General features: G+C 41.7%; 4 protein-coding genes across 6 annotated transcripts in view; 3 read left to right on the forward strand and 1 right to left on the reverse strand.

Annotated features, from left to right (window-relative positions):
- The first annotated feature begins 475 nt into the window (after positions 1 to 475).
- ccl20a.4 (chemokine (C-C motif) ligand 20a, duplicate 4) lies at positions 476 to 1,165 on the forward strand. Its single transcript, XM_005721214.1, has 4 exons — positions 476 to 599; positions 709 to 814; positions 915 to 995; positions 1,122 to 1,165. The coding sequence occupies exons 1-4, from the start codon at positions 533 to 535 to the stop codon at positions 1,129 to 1,131; spliced, it is 264 nt and encodes an 87-aa protein (XP_005721271.1). The 5' UTR covers positions 476 to 532; the 3' UTR covers positions 1,132 to 1,165.
- A 1,688-nt stretch (positions 1,166 to 2,853) lies between these two features.
- On the forward strand, positions 2,854 to 9,264 carry capn10 (calpain 10). 2 transcript variants are annotated; one of them, XM_005721216.2, is made up of 13 exons: positions 2,854 to 3,189; positions 3,443 to 3,616; positions 3,935 to 4,066; positions 4,193 to 4,389; positions 4,490 to 4,719; positions 4,797 to 4,938; positions 6,003 to 6,169; positions 6,263 to 6,519; positions 6,595 to 6,797; positions 6,880 to 7,135; positions 7,319 to 7,512; positions 7,599 to 7,644; positions 8,186 to 9,264. In XM_005721216.2, exons 2-13 carry the CDS (start codon positions 3,473 to 3,475, stop codon positions 8,213 to 8,215), a joined length of 1,998 nt encoding a protein of 665 aa, XP_005721273.1. In that variant the 5' UTR covers positions 2,854 to 3,189; positions 3,443 to 3,472; the 3' UTR covers positions 8,216 to 9,264. The 2 variants fall into 2 exon arrangements, with proteins under 2 accessions (XP_005721273.1, XP_005721272.1); XM_005721215.2 differs by having other exon boundaries at positions 3,446 to 3,616.
- A 59-nt stretch (positions 9,265 to 9,323) lies between these two features.
- eif4e2 (eukaryotic translation initiation factor 4E family member 2) lies at positions 9,324 to 14,010 on the forward strand. Of its 2 annotated transcripts, none has more exons than XM_005721219.1 (8): positions 9,324 to 9,522; positions 10,340 to 10,451; positions 10,771 to 10,905; positions 11,046 to 11,150; positions 11,235 to 11,387; positions 11,483 to 11,623; positions 12,784 to 12,862; positions 12,959 to 14,010. In XM_005721219.1, the coding sequence occupies exons 1-7, from the start codon at positions 9,398 to 9,400 to the stop codon at positions 12,817 to 12,819; spliced, it is 807 nt and encodes a 268-aa protein (XP_005721276.1). In that variant the 5' UTR covers positions 9,324 to 9,397; the 3' UTR covers positions 12,820 to 12,862; positions 12,959 to 14,010. The 2 variants fall into 2 exon arrangements, with proteins under 2 accessions (XP_005721276.1, XP_005721275.1); XM_005721218.1 differs by having other exon boundaries at positions 11,483 to 11,619.
- A 69-nt stretch (positions 14,011 to 14,079) lies between these two features.
- Positions 14,080 to 16,254, reverse strand: part of LOC102208933 (phospholipid scramblase 1) — a 7,350-nt gene continuing 5,175 nt past the window's right edge. The window contains exons 7-8 of the mRNA XM_005721217.2: positions 15,451 to 15,509; positions 14,080 to 14,193 (exon numbers count right to left, since the gene is read on the reverse strand). Of these exons, the coding sequence (XP_005721274.1) occupies positions 14,167 to 14,193; positions 15,451 to 15,509 (86 nt within the window). The 3' untranslated portion in view covers positions 14,080 to 14,166. The remainder of the gene's footprint in view (positions 14,194 to 15,450; positions 15,510 to 16,254) is intronic.

The following is a 16,254-nucleotide window of genomic DNA, read 5'->3' on the forward strand; positions in this document are numbered from 1 at the left end:
CACCTGCTGGCCTCCACCACTTGCTAATGTTACTGAATCTGTGGAAGCTCCGCGATGCCACCACCAAACAACTGAGTTATTTTTACACGTCTCCCAGCATCTGGCCAATCCACCACCTTTCATTGTTTATACCGTTACGGGAAAAAACGAAAAAAACAAAACAAACCATTGGCCCATAAAAATGAAAAATTACCAGTCCAGCTATGCAAACATATGCTAATTATTATTACATAGCAACTTTTAAAAGATGTTACATGTTCATATTATTATTTTTAAACTCTTACTATCATGAAAGTAAACAATTTTGCATAATGTACACAGAGGAGGGGGTTTCGGTGGTTGAAAAAAAGACGAGTCACATTTCCCGTTTGACTCAGACAGGGTTTTCCACCTCCCTGACCTCTCGTGGGACATTTCCCCTTCCATCTCACACAGTATTTAAACTTCTCTGCCACAGCCGGTTACAATCATTTCATCACTGACTCCCTGGGAATCCTGATCAGAAAACTGATTCACTGCTGATTTACTGAGGATGGCAAAGTTCGCCGTGCGTGTCTCCGTACTGCTGGTGTTGCTGCTGGTGGCACTGGATGAAAGCAGTGAGTATGGCTTCAGCGATTATTCACTGAGACGTTATTATAATGTTTTTTGTCATATTGTCATGTAAAATGCTGTTTTCACTGAAATGTCTCGTTCTTTCCTTCAAAGGTTCCAATAAATATTGCTGCACACGGTACCAGCAAAACCCTGTCTCAGTAAAAAGGCTGAAAAGCTACACAGTCCAAGATGACAACTGCAAACTCAGGGCAATAATGTAAGTGGGGAAAATATCGTAACTGCATCTAAAACACATAATCCACACTGACTGCCAGCTCTGCTGTGATACTAATGTCTGAACTTTTTTTAAACATCAGTTTCAAGACTGAGAAAAACAGACATATCTGTGCCAATCCTGAAGACCAGTGGGTGAAAATTGCTATTCAGTTACTGCCACGGTAAGATCAATTCCTTACCCTATCAGTAGCTATCAAACACCAGAAGAAGAAGAAAAAACCCTGTTTCAAGATTATTCTTGTGTTTCTGATTTCTAATCCTTTCCTTTTTTTCCCCTTTTTAAACAGAAAACACTGAGGACAACATTCACGGAGCTCACTTGAGTGCATCAGTTTACAGACTAGTTCTGTAAAAGTTAAATAGTATTGTATTTTATATTTTATGTTGTTTTTTATATTGTTTATACTTCATTTGTATAACATGATTCAAAGCTAATAAATACAGTATATTTTTTTAAAAATATATCAATAATTGCATCCGTTGCTTTTTATTGACCTCATGAAAAAACATCACTATTCTGCATCACTATTTAGCAGTAAAGCTGACTGACACAGCATGAGTACACGTTTACAGAAAAAAAAAAGAAATCCATTTTACAAACAGAAGGGAGTATCAGAAAACAGTAAAAGGTTAAAAGTGAGAAACTAACTTTTTAAAAAAGCACTTGAGTACAGTAATGGAGTAAACATAAACAAGAATTTCAATTTATGAGATAGAAGTAAGACAGAGACTTAAAAGAATAAAAATGTGGAAGTAGGACGATACTAAAAGCAACAATAGATATAAATACAGCAAAAACTAATTACAAGAGACACAATAAAGATGCATAATACAACCAAAGTGTAAAGTACAAAAGGACCGCATTTCAAACAAATGATAAAGAAAGCCAAAGGTTTGGTCACAAAGGGGTGCAGGATGACTAGTATAGACAAAAATGATGCCAGATGTCCTCATGAACTGTGTATGAAGGTAAAACAAAAATGTAAAATGACTAATGAGTGACATGAGACAGACAGACAACCACAAGTAGGTGTCTTTCTCCTTCCTAGGAGTGTGGCACGTCCTGCATGCCCACAGCAGGCACTCAAACTAAAAAAAGAAATGAAGAAATTTATTACAGCACCCACACAGTCCACACACTGCAGATCCCCATCAGATTAAAAAAAAGGCAAATTAATAACCTACAGATTTCTACAAAATCGTCAATTTACACAGAGAGGGTGGTATTCTGCATTTACTACTTCTACATTTACAGTGAGGGAAATAATTATTTGAGCTCCTGCTGATTTTGGAAGTTTGAGCACTTACAGAAAATGAACAGTGTAATTTTAATGGTAGTTTCAGTTTAACAGAGTGCGACAGAATATCAACCAAAAATCGAAAAACAACCAAACAAATAAAAGTTATAAAAATATTTGTACGCTGCTGAGTCAAAGAAGTATTTGATCCCTAAGCAAAACACGATTTAGTATTTGGTGGAGAAACCCTTGTTGGCAAGACGTTTCTATCGTAGTCAGTCACCAGGTTTGCACACATCTCAGGAGGGATTTTGGCTCACTCCTCCTTACATAAACCCTTTAGATTTCTTGGTTGTCTCACAAAACTTCAGCACACTGCACAGATTTTCTGCAGGACTGAGATCTGGAGAGTTGCCAGCCCAGTCCATGACCTCCATGTGCTTTTTTCCTTTGTTTTCTTGGTGGTATGTTTGGGTTGCTGTCATGCTGGAATGACCCATCTTCAGTGTTGTGGCTGAGGAAAGGAGGTTTGAGACTGACTGAATGTCACATAGCACACAGCCAGTCACTGGGAGCCACAATTCTGGCCGCTTTGCAGAGAATAAACTATTATTTACATTATTTCCCTCAATGACAGCAAAAAATAATTATATAATTTTTTCTGTAATCACTTGGTAAAACCTTTACCTAATTCATAATGTATTATGGTAAATCTCAACAAAAACATTCTACACTTTTAGAGTTTTCCCCCCGCTTTAAGCTGGATGTATCCATGGAATCTGAAACACGGTGTTCCTGCAGTTCAGAGATCCCAGCAGTGGGCGGCAGTGGCCGCAGCACAGGAAGGATTCACTGCATCACCGGAAGACCCCGTGTCTGTTTTATTTTCACCATCACGCTATGTCTGCTGTCGATATAACTTTTACTCATCGCTAAATATGTCACACTGAGAGAAAACCGCTGTGGTTATGGATTTGAAACCACGATAAGATGAAGCGATATGGAGACGCTAGCGTACCTGCTGTGTGTGTCTGTGCTGTGCAAGCTAGCTCGAGCTAACGATGCTATTATACACAATGACAGCTACGTGGCGAAATGAGCTTAAAAGAGGAGCAAGGTAAGATAAATACACACATGCTGTTTCTGACATTATGTTTCCAACATCTCTTTGTATATTCATGTTAGTATGTCATTGGTATTGAGTGAGTGAAAGCTAAAACGTGAAGGTGAATATGCCGTAAAAGTCAGTGATGCTCTGTAACGGCAGCTTCCTCTCAGATCCGTGCAGACTTCACGAATGCATAATGTAGTTAAGGTGTAATGCAAGTGTTATATGTAGGTACATGCAGTGAAGGTGGCCTTTGGTCCAGCAGGTTTCCAGGCTGAAAGCAGCAGGAGCCATGAAAGAAGAGGGCAGGGACGAGTGCGGAGGTCCAGCTCTGTATGAGGACCCGGACTTCCGCTGTGTGGACGCCTCCCTGTTCTCTGGCAGCTCCACGCCTCTGGCCAGACTGCAGGGAGACATCACCTGGCTACGGCCCCAAGTAAGCCTGTCTAGCGGAAATGCCCAGAAAATTCCTTATTGGTTATCTTTCCATTGATCGGGTGTTGTTATTGATAAGATCCTGCCACATAGGGCTTGACATTTGTGGCCTATTAGCTTGTGCCGCCTCACAAGATGAGGGGATTTCCCTTTTCTGGTGGTTGACCTGATTATGAAGGACTCTCAAAGTTACTGCTCTGTATCTCACAAAAAAAAATTAATAATTAATTAATAGTTAATTAATAAATTAACCTGCTCTGCTGTTTCCAGCCATATCACTGTCTCAGTCCCAATTATTATTTCCATTTCACATGTCAAGGAGATCTGCCCGTCACCAGCTCTCTTCCCAAGCAGCATCAGCCTGGGGCATGCAAAGCAAGGCCTGTTAGGAGACTGCTGGTTCCTCTGTGCGTGCACCTTCCTGCTCAAGAACAAACAGCTTTTAAACAAGGTAACACAGGCTGGTTGTCTCATCAGTTTGATTTTGTGAGCCCCAGCACTGGTTTTGTTCTAAATGTGGAGAATGTTCATCGTGTGTTTCCTGTTGTCACTCGCATTGTCGTTGGATCCTGTGTAGGTTCTGCCTGAAGATCAGCCACAGTGGGGTGACAGCAGGTACAGAGGCTGCTTTCATTTTTGCTTTTGGCAGCAGGGACACTGGACAGAGGTGACCATTGATGACCGTCTGCCCTGCATTAATTCATCTCTTTGCTTCTCACGCTGCCACTCCCCCACTGCCTTTTGGGTTGCCCTGTTGGAGAAGGCCTATGCCAAGTCAGTTGATTCCTTGAGATTAACATGTATTTTTCAAACAAGACCTAATCATGAGGAAAAGTTTGAAACCCCCCTTTCCTTTCCCTTTCATCTTCTGCAGGCTTCGTGGTTCATACGAGCGACTGTGGGCAGGTCAGGTGTCCGAGGCCCTGGTGGACTTGACAGGTGGTCTAGCCGAGCGATGGAGCCTGGGTGACTTTGGCTCGGAGGAGGAGCAGCAAACAGCACAGGACAGTGACCAAGTCAGAAAGAGAAGGCTGGACCTGAACCTTCTGGACCCTGTGAAGGATGACTGCGCGCTCAGCTGCTCCACTCACAGCACGCCCGGAGGTCAGAAAAGTGTCTGCTCACAGATAATACAGTGAGTGATGCTGTGCCACATCACTTGCTGGCCTTCTCTGTTTCAGGACTCACTGAGCTGGATCAGTACCACGCTCTGACTGTCATGGAGTGGCTGGATGTGAAGAAGGTGTCAGGGGGTGAAGTACGGCTGCTAAGGATCAGAAATCCTTGGGGAAGACGCTACTGGGGAGGAGCCTGGGTATGGAGGTGTGTGTCAGACTTGTCTATTGTGGAGTATATCTGACACCCAGATGTGTGGAGTTGAAAGTTGTTAAACCAGATGCTTCAAATTACAGATTACAAATGTTCTTAAGATTAAAGCTTTTTGAGTGCTCAGAAAAGTACTATACAAGAACCAGTCCATTTACCTTTTATTTACCTAATATTCTCAATAGCAGTACCTTGGCCTCCAGTAACACTGTGATGAATCTCATGGTCATTTTTGATCAGGAAAATATTAAACAAATGAAGGAGCACTATCTTGAATTTGTGTGATATGTCTAGTTCACACATTCAGTACTTCTAGGCTGGACTACTGTAATTCATTATTGTCAGATTGTTCCAAAAACTGTGTATTTGGACATTGATTTAAATTTTTAAAGTTAAATCATTCACAAAAAAGAAAGCAAAACAAGACAGCTGATCTGTTAGCTACTAGTTGATGCCATCACTCTACAGATCCACAGCCACACAGGAGCATATTCACATAGTTAGGTTCTGGTGACAGCTCTTAAAGGTAGAGTTCTGCTGATATTTGGTGATTTAAAAGTCAGATATTCCAAAAAATAAACCAATGTTGTTGTTTTTTTCGTGTTTAGTTATTTCTTTGCTCATTTATGTCTGACTCTGCTTGGATCAGCTGCTTTATTGTGTTTGGAGTGTTCCCAACAGGGAAGTTGCAGAGTGCCATCTGGTGGACAAACTGTGCAACATCAACACAGCAGCGCATCTTCTATATCTTTTAGTTTTGGTTGATAGATTGGCAACTAGCTCATATCAACCTGTCAATAAATAAATTGGCCGGGCTCTACTCAAAGGTTACTCAATTTATAAAGTGATTCATTAGATTTGACAGCACTGGCTTTAAGATTTCAGACTTTAGTCGCAGCCATTAGATATAACTGATGTCTGTCTGAAGTTGTGATTTTATCTCACTAAAGTCACAGTTATTATACGGAATTTGGAGTGCATTTCTGGAATTCACATCTACATCAACAAATTTGTAAATGTGGGAAAATCCAGATGATGTTTCTTTGCCTCTCTCTCTGCAGAGGTGCAGGTTGGGATTCTGTTGCCCCTGATTGTGCTTCGGAGCTACAAGCCAGGGTGGCAGAGGGTGAATTCTGGTTGGACGAGGCTGAATTTATGTCCCAGTTTGATGACGTCACAGTGGGCTATCCCATCAGTGAGGAAGGACACTTGAAGAGCATTTATACTGGTGTTGCCTTATTTTGTTAAAGAGGTTTTTGTTGTTTCAGATGTTACTTTCTTGGTGCCCTTGTTTTAACCTGATGCCTCTCTGCTCCGGCAGGAAACCTGCTGACACACAGTCATCAGCTGGCTGGTCGCTGGGTAAAAGGGCACTCTGCTGGCGGTAGCCGAAACTGCGGCAGCTACGGCAGCAACCCCAAGTTTTGGCTTAAAGTGTGCGAAAGAGGAGAGGTGGTGGTGTCTCTGTTGCAGTGCCGGAAATGGAGAAACACAGAGAAATATGCACAAACCCCAGTCGAGGACAGCAACAATACAAAGCACCAGCATTACCAGGCCATCGCGCTGCACTTGTGGAAGGTTTGTTCTCTCATTTAGTGTTGACATGCGCTCGTGTGGCTTTCCATCGCTTTACTGAAAGTATGTTTGCACTAGGTGGAAAAGAAGCGTTTCAATCTGAGCCGGATGTTGAACAGACCTCCTCGCGCTTCTACTCACTGCCATGCCTACGAGAGAGAGGTGGTTCTCCACGGGCAGCTGGAGCCCGGATTCTACCTTCTCATCCCCAGCACCTACCAGCCAGGAGCCGAGGCCCGCTTTCTCATCAGGGTCTTTTCCTTCTCTTCCATCTCCCTCAGGTAAAATTATTAAGTTTTTCACGAAGTTATTTAATGTTTCTGATTTTATTTGCGCCATTAAAACAATTAATCTCATCCTCAGTGCCATGAAAAGCCCAGCACCCCCACTGCCTTTAACAGCAGACAGTGAGTGGGAGACCAGCTACTTCCACGGCTCGTGGGTTGAGGGAAAGACAGCCGGAGGAAGCAGGAACTTCCTGTCTCACTGGCAGAACCCCTTCTTCCCTTTTACAGTTTCTGATGATCCAGCAGTGACATCAGGAGTTAACGTCAGGGTTACCCTGCACCAGAGCCGGCCTGATACGGATCTGCACCCTATTGGCTTCCACATTTATAAGGTCAGTAAAATACAAAGTCAGAGCATTAGTGTTAGCTTAGATTATGTGACATCCGTCCTTCTGCAGTTCAGTCTATACACTGAGATAGAGTTCACATCGCCTCTGAATAGCTTAACATTATTTTGCTTCTCTTTATCCGGTACTGCTTTAAGTCGAAATATCTGCTTTTAACAACATAACTAGGTAGTAGAAGGACAATCTGAGCAGATGATATCCAGGGATGAGGATCCTGTGGCCAGCTGTGTCCCTCACTGTTACACGCAGGACGTCAGTCTGGCCTGTTCACTTCCTCCGGGGGCTTACTCCATAGTGCCGTCCACTTATCAGCCCGACTGCTCTGCAGGCTTCACTCTGAGCCTCGTTCGCAGAATACAAAGGTTAGCTCTGTCATCAAGCAGACGTTTTTTTTAATAGGTAACAAGTTCTTGTCGCTAATGATGGTGGATCTGTGTGTGTCTTTCAGGAAAGTAGTGAAAAGCCAGGAAAGGCTCGGGAAAGCCGTTCAGGAGGTTAGTGAATTTGAATTATACATTGTATTATGTAACACGAGGAATTCATTAGGTGGAACCAAAGGATTTAGTGTCTGGGTGAATGTGCAATATTGTCCCAATCCTCTCCATCCTTTCCTGTGTTATGAACTTGAATAATGGCCAGAAATGTAGTTACCGACGAACATTATGACATCACGGCGATGTTGACCTTTGACTATTTTAATTGTTTGATGTCATTACTTCTCCATTTTTTCCTATTAGACTTTTGTGATAATTTTCTTAGAATTGACATGAACTCTTGCAATGTAAGCTTTTTGTAAAATAAGGGTGACCTTTAACCACCAAATTCTAATCATTTGTCCCGAGGTTCAGGTAAGTGTTTGTGCCAATTATGAAGGCCTGACAACTCGCACTGGAACACACGCTAGTACAATTACAACTCGTTAGCATGCCGCATATTTGCGTGACTTAATGCGTAGTTAACTGTTTAATGATTGTGGTCAGAAGATGGCAGCACTCAATAATCCCTCTGTCTTGTCTGCCTCTGTCTGGACGGCAGGTTTCTCACATCTCTGTGATGCAGAGCTAGATCTCTGGGACCATTGCTGCTCCACTAACATCGACTTACCTCCATTTGCCTCTTGGCCCGTGATGAAAGAACCAGCCAGGCCACAGATATCGCGTGTGTATTTGTGTGAGCATACATGTACACGCTCCCTGTGGATGAGAAGGCAAGCAGGCTTAGTGGGAATCCCAAAAAAAAGCCTTTATCCTGAACCGCCAAGGCTCTGGGTTGATGGGCAGCTACATGCTTGTCGGCGATTAGGACATCAGAGGTTGTCGGTGGGCTGGGCTGCTAATGAAGTATGACGGGACTGGCTGGTGTAAACAAACAGCCGCCACTGAAGAAGGCCGCCGCTGCTCTTGCTCATTCACTCACTGGTGCGCCTGCCGGCCCAGAACAAAGGCCCCTCTCATGAAGGTCCTCGTGGAGGCACAGGGGGCGAGGGGATGGTCTGCAGAAGCAGCGCCAACCGAACCACACCACACCGTGATATACCACCCAGGAGCTTTCCTGCTGTCCCTCACCCCCAAACACTCTGCTTTTTATCTGGCTTTAATTGTTTGTTTCCAATACACAAACACAGGGGTTTTCATGGTCTTGTAGCCACTAAGCTTCCATAATAATGCCTGAACCGATTTGGACCAAAAGAAGTCCCAACTCCATCCTCACCCTCCAGCTCCCTTTGTTTTTGATTTTTTTTTTGCCTCCCCCGCCCCTCTTCAAAACTTGGTCCACAGCTCTGCTTGGACCTGAGCACAGCTACTGTTTGAAGGTGCCGCGAGAACAGATTACAAGCAGAGGAATGGAAAGCGATGAAACGAGGGTTGCAGCGTATCAGAGGAATTCGATTGCTGTGATTAAGCCACCCGTGTTGTTCTGAGGCTGTTCTTGTGTGACAGTGTGTGTCGGCCTGCACATACATCTGCGCTGAAGACACAGAGTTTCTGTTTATTCAACAGAGTCATCAGACTCTGAAAAACTACAATTAACAGATCACAGTGGTACTAATGTGCATTTATTATATCTTAAAGTTCTAAAATGTGGAGAATAAAATAAAATTATTGGGACTTTTGCTTCATGTATGCATATTTCTTAATTACTTATTTATTTTAATGCACATTTCAATTAAGTATAAATGAGCACATGCTTGATAGTAAAGGTGTGGCTCACCTTTGACCTTTTCGTGCTCATCACTAAGATCGATACATGGCATGCGCGTCCACTAAACCGCTGCTGTGCGCGTCGCCGTCACTTGCTGCGGGATTCAGGAGGCTGTGGTCGGACTCCGAAAAGACTCCTATCTACAAAATAATGAACAACAAATTTGACGCGTGAGTATTTAAAACATTTCGCTGAATATCCAGAGAGCGGTCTCGTCGGTCGCTGCTGTGAATTCACTGGGGAGGGTAACGTAAGCTGACCGTGGTTTGCGTGTGTGAGAGGTGTGTCAGCTTTATTATATGTTTTTGCATGAATTCTGTGAGTTAATAAAAGAACAGGAGTGCGAGGGCAACACCTACACGCGCTTTTAAAAAGAAAGGGAGCAATACCTGTGAGTAAATGGTGCTTTTTGATGAAGAATTTCAGTGTTGTTAGCTGTTAGCTTGGCCTGGAGGAAGGCGGATAGGCCTCGAATCCTCGGTGTGGTAGTTAACTGAGAGGCGGGGAGAGGCGCGTAGAGGCCGGTCACAAATTAGACTCGCGTGGCCAATAAATGCAGGAAACTGGAGAGACACTGTTACACGCAGAGAGCTCTTATTAATAATAGTGACCGTAGTTTAAGATTAGCACAGAGCGCATGTTTGCAGGCCACAACTTTAAAATGCATCAGTTGCAGGTTTATTGGGTTAAGTTGCCTTAAATGAATACAGCAGCCATGCTGCAAATCTTCTATTCGTCGAGGATATAGTTTGTGTTAATTTTTTTCTTGTATTTCTGATGTGTTGACCAGGATGAGGGCACAACTGAATAATTTAGATACTGGTTGCTGTAAGACGGTATAACGCCAACAGACTGGGTAACAAAATGACAAAAGATTTGATTTAAAACACTCTGTAAAAGGAGTTAAAATGAAAAGGGCTGTTACCTGACAACAGGTGTAAAGTCCCTTTTGATTTCAAATATTGATTGCATTTCCCTCGATTGTAGTCTGAAAGACGATGACAGCGGAGACCACGACCAGGACCAAGGCTCACCGAAAGACGGTGAGAAGGAAAAAAACGAAGATGAAGAGAAGGAGCAGAACACTTCCAAGAAAAAAGTGAGGCCGCTAAAGTCTTACACAGATGTATGTGCAGATTGTGCTACTATTTGTTGAACAAAGGTACAGTTTCTTTAGTTTTGGCTTGTTTGTTAAACTATAAAATTTTGAACATCTGGAAATGAATTAAACAGTAAATATAATTTTTGAAGAACCTCTTAAATTAAAGCAAAAAGTCTGCACTTTAATCATATGTTAATTATTAGATTTAAAATCCGCTTTGGTGGTGTACAGAGGCAAAATGACAAATTATAGCTCTGAGTCTGTATAAAGTTAATATGTCAATGAGCTGTACAAGTTACTCTCTCATTTCCGGCAGATGGTGGTGCCAGGAGCAGGAGAACACCCTCTCCAGTACAATTACACCTTTTGGTACTCCAGACGCACCCCAGGGAGACCAGCCAGCACTCAGAGCTACGAACAGAACATCAAACAAATTGGCAGCTTTGCTTCGGTCCGTCGCTCCTCATCACATCTTTATATGGCTTAAAACAGGAGCCAGTGCACTTTTCCTTTTGTTTATGTGCCCATGCAGAGCTGCACACTCCACATATTGACTTGTTTTCCACTAATTATTACAATTGTCCATCCCAGGTGGAGCAATTTTGGCGTTTCTATAGTCACATGATCCGACCTGGCGATCTGACAGGTCATAGTGACTTCCACCTCTTCAAAGAAGGCATTAAACCCATGTGGGAGGTAAACACACTGGCTGATATCCTCTATTTGCTCTGGTTGTTTGGTTATGCGTGAAAGGCCTGATCTGAAATTGTGTATGTTTAGGATGATGCTAATAAGATGGGTGGGAAGTGGATCATTCGTCTGAGAAAAGGCCTGGCGTCTCGATGCTGGGAGAACCTGATCCTGGCTATGCTCGGAGAACAGTTCATGGTAGGAGAGGAGATCTGTGGGGCTGTGGTGTCAGTACGTTTCCAGGTAAAGCCAAAAGCAGACACACTCGGTTGCACATGGTCACTAACTGCCTGACCTAACGCTCACACATGCCTCCTCTTCATGCTGCTTCTCGCCAGGAGGACATCATCTCCATCTGGAACAAAACAGCCAGTGACCAGGGGACCACCGCCCGCATCAGAGACACCCTGCGCAGAGTCCTCAACCTGCCCCCCAACACCATCATGGAGTACAAGACACACACAGACAGCATTAAGTATGTATGTCTTCTCCTTTTTTTATTTTCTTCTCCAGCTTTTCTTTCTCTTCAGCTCATTCCATAAACCTGCATGCTCACACACATTTTCCAACCAAAGAGGCAACGAGAGAGTACACTTACATGTTGCCTTTTTAATGGCTTGTTTTTAACATGCTCAGGTGATAAGATGATGGTTTTCTGTAAGTTAGATTTTTATTTTGACAGTATGTTTGGATTTTAAGGGAGAAATAACAAACACAATTATCAAAATGTTTTATTTTATTGTTTGAAGTATTATTCCAAATTGAAATGTATAACTGTACACACAACCACATATCTTGTGCACGTCTATATACTAATATAATTTTACAAACTCCCATATTTTTCTATTAGTTCATTAGAGAGTGAAACAAATGCCCATTTAACTGATTATAATGGTTTTCCATTGCAGTCTTAACCTTGAGTCAGTATTTCTTCAGTATACAAGAACTCAGTTCTGCCTTTTGTTCCCATTTTCATGCTTTTCAAAATCCAAGTGGGGAAAAAAACAACTAGTTCTGTGTCCATGTTTGTCCTTTGTAGCTTTGAATGTGAATGCCTAGTATGATGGCTTTCAAGTCCTTTTACACAATCTCTATATCCTCATGTAGATGTTGTTGCTCCATTTTTTCTTTTCGCTTGGCGCTTGATATTAATGAGATGGGGATGTTCTTGACACACGTTGTTAAAAACTTCTGTTTATAATGGCCAGCCTGTCCAAAGAAAGGATAAAAAGCTAAAAGACCAACTTCTTCTGCACGAAGGCACAGAAAAGATGCACAGGGATTATTTTGAGCTCTGAATCGTGCAAAGCTTCTCTAGTAAAGTCTAGAAATACCAGTATGGAGCTAAGAATAATAAGTCCCATTCATTCTAACATGGCCTGTATAAATCTTTATAATATTGAAATGACCTCTGTTAGTATATTTCTTTATTTTGGCAGCTTTAGCTCATAAAGCTAAGCCTAAAATTTTTCATTTTCATCATTAGTTTTTGGTAACTGTGAATACAACTATTTTTTTTTTCCCCATCTAAAGCTCTCATTCAGTTAACTGATGGGCTTACGATTCTTCAAGGAAAATAATTATTTCTTTATGCTTTTTACTGCGAATTATAATTTACTGCAGCATCCTCTGTTTGCAGAGCATGGGAAGACTTCCATGGTCTGGTGAATGCTAGCGGAGGACGTTAGCCCCCCCGTCACCGAGATGCTCAGCGAAGAGTAAGAACTCCTGCTGTGGGATTTCACATGAACAACAACACAACCTGTGTGATGTAGTTAGACTCTACTGATGTGGTCTCTGTTTGCGGTGTGCAGGTGTGTGCATACGGGATGTGTTGGGGGAAGCCGAGTCCAGAGAAGGGCAGCTCTGCGTGGATTGGCACTGCGTAATGCAAAGACAGAGCAAAAGTCGGGGACCGAGGCCAGGAGACCGTTGGGTCTTTGTGTCAAATTGGAAATGAACAGAAAAGCCTTTCAACAGAACACTGAAACAGGTCTATGAAAGAGGTGATTTTAATCAACTGGAAGAGGAAATTACAGTTTTGTTTCTTTTTTTTCTTTTTTTTTTTCTTTTTTAGTAATGCAAGTTGTAACATCTTTTAACCAGTGAGTGACTGGTGTGGGCTGTTCTGGTCATGAACGCTCGACAAAGTGTGCTTTAAATACAACAGAATCAGTTGTACTCTATATGATTTTATTGCTTAACGTGACATTTCACCTGCTGTTAAAATAGGTGTGCTAATCAGTTTTATTGGGACTCAAACAGGGTTATTATAACACAGTGCTGTATTTTAACTACAATTCCTCTGGTCATTTTGGACTAGAACAAATAATGTTGTTTAAATGCAATCCACATCAAAGATCACTTAATACGATTTTTAAAAAGTTGTATCCCAAAGGATGAGGATCCTGTGTTGGGCAGGTTTCTATAACCGGCATCTTTAGAATGAACTGCCAAGCTGCCTAAATCACTGTGCCTGGCCTCAAGCCCGACCTGAACCAGGTTTCCCTTCCCTGCCTTCTCCTTTCTTTACCCCACCTTTTAAAGGAAGGGCTCTGCTTTAATGTTAAAGGTGTATAGGAGTCCTGAAACACTGATATTCACTCCTTTTCCATTTTGTAGTCCACGAAAGAAAACGGGGCCCAGGGTCTGTTACAGTTTTTATCCTGGGGAGCTTTTTTGTTTTTTTTTGTTTTTTTTTAATATGTTAAGAAAGAGCCTACAGTTTGTTGAAAAACTGTAATGCTGCCCTTATTTGTTATTGTGATGATGGATGCAGGTGTGTGTGAGTGTGTGGAAAGCGAGGAAACACTGTTGGATGTACACCTGATGGATTATAGCAATAAATGGTAAATATGCATCTGCTGCTAAAGATGGTTTAGTGCCATTTTTCTTTTATAAACGCTGGAACTGAAGCTGTGGAGTTTGCAAGAAGCCGAGATTCCTCTTTATCCGCTCTTCTTTCTTCCCAGACCGGGAAGCTTGGGTGCCCGTTGGTCTGTAAATCATGTGATGATGCTGGTCAGCTCATTTCAAAAAACATATGATTCTGCAGAGAAATCATTCAGACAGGTTAGAAACAGTGTTAGTTTTTCCATCCATCTATTCGCTTCCGCTTATCCTTTTCAGGGTCGTGGGGGGGCGCTGGAGCCTATCCCAGCTGTCATAGGGCGAGAGGCGGGGTACGCTCTGGACAGGTCGCCAGTCTGTCACAGGGCCTACACACAGGGACAGACAACCATTCGTACTCACATTCACACCTAGTGACAATTTGAATTATCCAATTAACCTATCCCCACAAGCTGCGTGTCTTTGGATGGTGGGAGGAAGCCGGAGTACCCGGAGAGAACCCACGGAAACACGGGGAGAACATGCAAACTCCACAAGGAAAGACCCCGGCCTGATGTTGGAATTGAACTCAGGACCTTCTTGCTGTGGGCCACAGTGCTCACCACCGTGCTACGTGTTAGTTTTTCTTTGTATTAAAATGTCTTCTTTATGTATGTTTTTTTTTAGAGAAAGAAAGCAAGTGTGCAACGGGGGGGAGAAGAATGGTCTGAACACTTCTTGGCTCAAAGTAATAATTTACTCCTTAAAGAGTCTTTACATAAGGAGATTTTTGATGCTTGCGATTGATACCCGAGGAAGATCCCGATGCACATCAAAATGTTGCTTTTGTTACATGTAAACATGTTGGTTGTTTGCATGTAACATCAATATAAATTATGATCTCCAGTTGTAATGCAAGTTCCAATTAAACCAAATCGTGAAAGGCTCCTTACGAGCCAAAACATCAAATATTATATTCTAATATTACAGTGCACCCATCTGGGATCATCTTAATATAGTGTCCTGATTTTTATACTGAACTGGTTTTATTGATGTATTAATGCACAAAAGTCATTTTGAAGGCAGCAGCTGACTGCGAGTGGTTGCAGACCTGGTCCTTGTCTTCAAAGCAACCACCAGTACAGATGGACTAATGATACTGTTAGCTAAATGTACTTTTATATTAATATGATTAACAGTTGAAATCATTACCTAAAATTACAAATATATAAGTTATTCACTAAAATTATAGAATGAAATTGAAATTGTTAGCTGCTGTTTGAAATGATTATGAAAAGTATGAATGAACAGATAAAACTGTTGCTGAATGTTTATTCATTAGTAAGCTAATTTATTCATAACACATACTTGCAACTAAGTCTTCAAAGTCTAATGTACTGAGGTAGAAACTTTGGGAAAGGTATAATTATATTGTGTATGACAGAACATCTTCCCACTGACGGACACACGTGCTTACCAAAAGGAAAGTGGCTGCCAGGAGAAGGAGTTTGGTGTGTGACTCCATACTGAGTGGAACTAGAAGATGAAAAAAGAATACATACAGTTGTACTAAAGCCGTGATTAAATAATAAACTATGTTTGTGACTTTGGTATACTTAGAAATGTTAAAGAAGTCTGATACTAGCCAGAGAGATGCAGTTAATGTTTGGCAATTATTTTTTTCTTTTTAAAAAAACAACAACAATCTAGTGGTGTTAGTTGATGTCCTTGTAAATATCATGGAACAGTCTTTTTTTTTTTTCCATTTATTTTTTATAAATTAAAAGCATTCACTGGTGACTTTATTAGGTACACCTGTTTGGCTGCTTGTTAACACAGATCTGACCAGCTAATCACTAGAGGTGGGAATCACCATACATCCCACAATACGATATTATCACAATACTTAACGCACGATACGATATTATTGCAATTTTTTTAAAATATTTTTTAAATATATTCAGATTCTGTACATAAAGGTAAACTTTATCAATATTCATTTTTATCTAATATCAAAGTCTCACACTCAGTCTCTCATTTCAGTCAGTTTTATTGTTGACAAACTGAACGGTTTGTATTACAGTCTAGTCCAACTTAACTGAATGCAACCATCTGGTACAATTATAGCTATTCTGAACTATGCAATATGAAAACTATGCAGGCCCTTCAGCAACTGAAGAATTTGAAAGTAAACTGTTTGTTTTTTTGTTTTGTTTTGTTTTTAATGTGACAGTGAGCTCACTGTGCTCCAATGGCCTCCAGTCACCAGGCCTCAATGTAA

The sequence above is a fragment of the Pundamilia nyererei genome, unplaced genomic scaffold (genome assembly GCF_000239375.1).
Source record: "Pundamilia nyererei isolate P.nyererei 1_Seehausen unplaced genomic scaffold, PunNye1.0 scaffold00004, whole genome shotgun sequence".
Lineage (NCBI taxonomy): Eukaryota > Metazoa > Chordata > Actinopteri > Cichliformes > Cichlidae > Pundamilia > Pundamilia nyererei.